Source organism: Castor canadensis, chromosome 2, assembly GCF_047511655.1.
Source record: "Castor canadensis chromosome 2, mCasCan1.hap1v2, whole genome shotgun sequence".
NCBI lineage: Eukaryota > Metazoa > Chordata > Mammalia > Rodentia > Castoridae > Castor > Castor canadensis.
The window spans coordinates 125261537-125266609 of NC_133387.1; the positions used below are offsets into that span (position 1 = coordinate 125261537).

The window sequence follows — 5073 nt, forward strand, 5'->3', positions numbered from 1 at the left end:
TAAATGTACACACTTCAACTTACAACTACCACATTCCAAAGGAGTGTCAGCTAAGACTGGGCTATGTCATACCCCTCAAGCTGTTAGAAAGAAAAGATCGAGAATTTTTGGCTTTGTTGATCTGTAGGGTTTACATAGTAATTATAATAGTGTCTGATAATTATTGAGTGCTGAATCTGACACAAATTGTCTGATGTAAATACATGGTCTCATCACCCCTCATAGTAACCAACTGCAATAAATACTATCTCCCTCTAAAAAGTGTGGAAACCAAAGCTTACCAAAGGTAAGTAATGAACCCAATGTCATGATTGGTAGCAGAAAGTAGTGTTGAGCCCAGCTTTTTTAATTTTTAAAAGCTGGACATGGAAAATGATAAGTGATATACTTTGGGCTAAGGTGTAGAGAGACTGGAACTCCATAATTCTTTTACTATTTCTTATGAGCAGCTGTCATGTAGCAGAGAATGTCAAGTGCCTGGAAGACAGATTTCACCTTGGCCACCTCAGTTTTCCTATTGCCCTCAGGAATGCACTCATAGACTATGGTAGGAACTGGATTATAACCTGTTATAAGGGAGCAGCTTCCTTTTTAAATCTCTTAATAGTTGACTTATAAATCCTGACATTAAGCATGTTTTTGCTAGGCAGGTTACCGTTACTTTATTGATACTTTTAGGAAAACAAGCCAAATAAAAATAGAAATTTATAAGCCAGGCCAGTTTCTAACCCTTCTTCTATTAAATCCTAAACCAACCAGAAAGTCTCAGTTGTGTACAAATACTAGCTTATTCATGCCTTTCATGTTCAACAACTAGTGGGATAATGCATGACTTTAAATTTGGAGCTGTATCAAAAATATGAAACAACTGATGCTGAAGGATTGAGACGGTGTTTGTGACACTTCTTTGACAACTCCTAAGTGAGGTGGACAGGGATGGTACAATTTCATAAGCTTTGCTGGACACTTTACCAACGTTATGTTGTTGTCAAACATGGAGCTTACATTCACAGATCTGACTTTACCCTGGAAAACACATTTCGATCTCTCAGTCATATCATTGCTGTCTTCATGTCTTTGTTCCTCAGTGTGTATATAATGGGGTTCAAGAGAGGAGTGACCACAGAATAAAACACAGCAAGGAATTTATCCAAAGGCTTAATGGGAAAAGGCCAGGCATAAATGAAGATACATGGTCCAAAAAACAAAAGAACTACTATGATGTGAGCTGTTAAAGTGGACAGAGCTTTGGATGACCTATCTGAAGGATGATGCTGGATGGTCGTTAGGATGACAGTGTAGGAGATGATTGGAAGAACAAAAGTACACATGGTAAGCATACCACTGTTAGCGATGACCATGATATCTGACCTGTAGGTGTCTGTGCAGGCTAGTTTGATTACCCGAGGAAGGTCACAATAAAAGCTATCAATTTCATTGGGACCACAGAAGGATAAGTTCAGTGCAAACGCCAACTGCCTCACTGAGTGGAGGAAGCCAATTCCCCATGCAGCAGCCACAGTGCCTACACACACATCCCCACACATAATTGTAGTGTAGTGCAGGGGCTTGCAAATTGCTACATATCTGTCAAAGGCCATGGCTGTTAGGATCACCATCTCACTCCCACCAAAGAAGTGAAGGAGAAATATCTGTGCCAGACAGCCCTTGAAAGAGATGACTTTGTGCTTGCTGAAAAAGTCAGTAATCATCTTGGGAGCTGTGACTGAGGACAAAGACAGATCAATGAGTGAGAGGCTGGCCAACAGAAAGTACATGGGGGAGTGAAGGTAGGAGTCAGAAGCAACAGTTATGACAATAAGAAGGTTTCCAAACACAATTCCTACATAGAACACCAAAAAGAACAGAAACAGGAAAATCTGAAGTTCCTGAGAATTGGAGAGTCCAAGAAAAATGAACTCGGTCACCACAGAATGATTTGTTTCATGTGTTGATTCATTCCAGTAGAGTAGCTCTGCAGTTACCTTAGAGAATACAATGAAAAAGAGGTCAGAATTATTATATTTAAATCCAAAGTCTCACTTTTTAATCCTTCCATTCACTCATGTAGTGACTTTCTAATTCAAAAATATAAACTCACATTTTTACTGCATACTACATCCCTGATTATGTCTGATACTTCAGTCATCCTGGTCTTCTCATGGCCTCCACTTATGCAAGGTTGAGTCCTAATAAAATGCTATTATCTAGGCTGTGCAGTTTGCTGGATTAAGTGGATACTATCACCCTTCATGCCTCTACTCTGATAAGCAAAATGTGTTTGGTAACTTGCTAACTCAATTCTGTAATTTGAGAAACAAGATGACAAATCATGTCGACTGCTATGGTGGAATGTTGTGTCCTGTTAAATAAATATACAGCATATATGATATTGAACACTCTAGTAGTCTCATCTTCCAAGTTGCATTTCATCTTATAATAACAACTAAAGTTTCAAATTACTTTCTCAGATACAGAAATTCATACACTATTGGGTTCACCCACTGAAATGGTGTTTGTCTTAGAGTGTAGGTGATAATTAAATTTTAAGAAGAGTAATTCAAAGTTGCATGAACCTATTAGTTTAAAGATTCAAAAATTCTATTTAAACATGTAATTTTCTCTATTAATGGTCTTTAATCATTCTAATATGAAGAATCTCAAACCAAAATATGGAACTATTTATGAAATAAATGTGGTAGCATCAGAGTCAGTAGCATGTTTCTAGGACAGGTAGACAAGAAGAGCTAAGGAGGAAGAACTAAGGTGGGATTGGAAAGACAGTTGGATAATAAAAGGAGTGACAGGGGAAGGAATAAGAAAGAACCCAGAAGAGAAGTAAGGAGGATAGGTGGCAATCAAAAGATTGGTGGATTGATTAGGTCACCTCTCATGGCTTATGACAGCACACATCGATGCATTGTGAATAATGGGTTTTCATGCATTGCTTATGAACATTTTCACTGAAGGATGGAAAGCCACAGATGGGATATAGGAAAAAATCACCAATGTGAAGAAATGATGAAAGTTTAAGCATATGAGTGAATGGACGTGACAATGAAGGGTAGGGGAATGGAGTGGGTGTCTGAAAAACATTGGAGGGTGCTTCAGCTGACAGGTGGGTCATCTAAAAAATTAGGAAGTAGTTGATCAAATAAGATCTTATCCTCCAGGCATTATTTTACTTAGACTAGTTCTAATATTTATAGCTTTTCATAAATATGAAATAATGTTGAAGAGTGCAAGGAACCTTTATGCTCTGTGCAATGGCTTTACTGAGCTAAAACAGTCTGAACTATAGGTAAAGCTCAAGAAATATCAGATAATGTATCTCTAAAACTTGGTTCAAAATTAATCATATAAAAAACAAAATTCTATTCCTGATAAATTACAGGGAAATTGCATTTAATAATTCTTCATAAGCTTGTACTTTCTGGTGATAACCTAGTTTTGAAAGTATTTAAATAAGTGGAGAAGGCTTAACATTTTTGCAAGCACCTGGAATTATTACATATTATTATTGAGGAAATCCTGAAAGCCCAAGAGAACTTGTTTAGAAAAGAGACCATGTGTTTGGCTTCTTTGTATTCTTAGGAAATATTGATGACTTGGTGAAACTACCAAGAATTCTTCAGGAGGCAAGACCACATAAGATTTGTCTTCTCTCCTAGTGGTGATGTAAAATTTGTCAGTCATCACGGACCTGGGAGACACATCTTCGAGCAAATGTATTGTCAGAATTACAGTTTTGAATACACGAGGAAAAGGATTTTGAGAGTAACTTATCCAGTCACTTGATTCTGTAGGCAAACAACCCAGTGTAGTTCAGTGAGTAGCCAGTGTGTTCATGAAAATAAAATCACAAAACCAGAATCAGATGTCAGATGTTTGCAATTCTAAGCCATTGGTCTTCCTCAAGAGTGCTCGTCACCTGTGTAATAAAAACAATTATAGAATTGCTAGAATTATTTACATTTGATAGGCTCATTTGATCCTATTGAAAGGACCCTCTTATTCAGTGAGTTTACACTTTGTCTAACATAAAGTTAGCCTTTCCTTTTTAAAGGGATATTTCCTCTCTTTCTATGAGCCATGTGGCTCCCAATACCTTCTCTTACTTCTTCAAACAATCTGGTCAGTCCTCAAAACTTCCATCTCAGATTTATACCCACTACTTTCTCCTTCACCACCTCAGAATATGTCTGAGCTTAGCCCTTCATCTTAGGCATGGGCTGGAGACTTCAAATGTTGAGAAAACAGAGAACCATAGCAGAACCACTTCAGAATATTGGAGATCAAGGCTTGAGATTCTATTACTCTGGTTTAAAAAAGAATCTGGTCTTTAAATAGGTTGGGAACAGCCAAGACCAGATATCTGCTTTGCACAGGTGAAAATGAAGTTTATAACAATTTGGAGACTATCATAGGCAGAAACACAAATCTTGAAAACTCTTCACACCAGGGAAACAAACCGAAAAATATCAATGGTGTGTGTATATAGAACTCATTCAGGAAAACAGCATAATTAAATGAAATTTCAAAAATGAGAGGTAGTAAGGAACAAAAGACAAAAATATTTTGCTAAAGATATTTCTGACACAAACATTTTGCAGAAGGATGGAAACCTAAGAGGGATAAAAAGGTGAAACAAAAGAGGTTTTGAAATTTAAAAGCTTTGCTCTTACCTGTCTGTTGAGTCAGAAGAGGTGCAGTTTTCTACAAAGAGAAATTCCAATAGTTTAGTCTTCATTTCTGTAAATAATACCCCTAAAGACAAAGCTATTTATAAGTTTTTTATATCATGGGAAGAAAGCTAATTAGTTGTACAGGAGAGTGACACACTGATGCTGTGGAGATGGCTGGCACCCAGCTCATTATTAGTTTCTCTTGGGAATTAGATGTTGAGTAATTTTTGTTTCTCTAAGAGAGAATTATTGAAAAAATTGCCTTGTTACAGAAAAGGAGGAGAGGGAAGGTTTTGAGGTAATATGTTGGCTAGCATAAAACAATCCTATTTAGGGAGGATAACTTTGGGTGTAAATGTCTTGGAATGACTGAGACAAGGGAGTGGGA

At 37.2% G+C, this 5073-nt stretch overlaps 1 protein-coding gene across 1 annotated transcript; it reads right to left on the reverse strand.

Annotated features, from left to right (window-relative positions):
* Positions 1-1052: 1052 nt before the first annotated feature.
* On the reverse strand, positions 1053-1712 carry LOC109673988 (olfactory receptor 4F17). Its single transcript, XM_020151113.2, has one exon. The coding sequence runs from the start codon at positions 1710-1712 to the stop codon at positions 1053-1055; it is 660 nt and encodes a 219-aa protein (XP_020006702.2).
* Positions 1713-5073: the final 3361 nt, after the last annotated feature.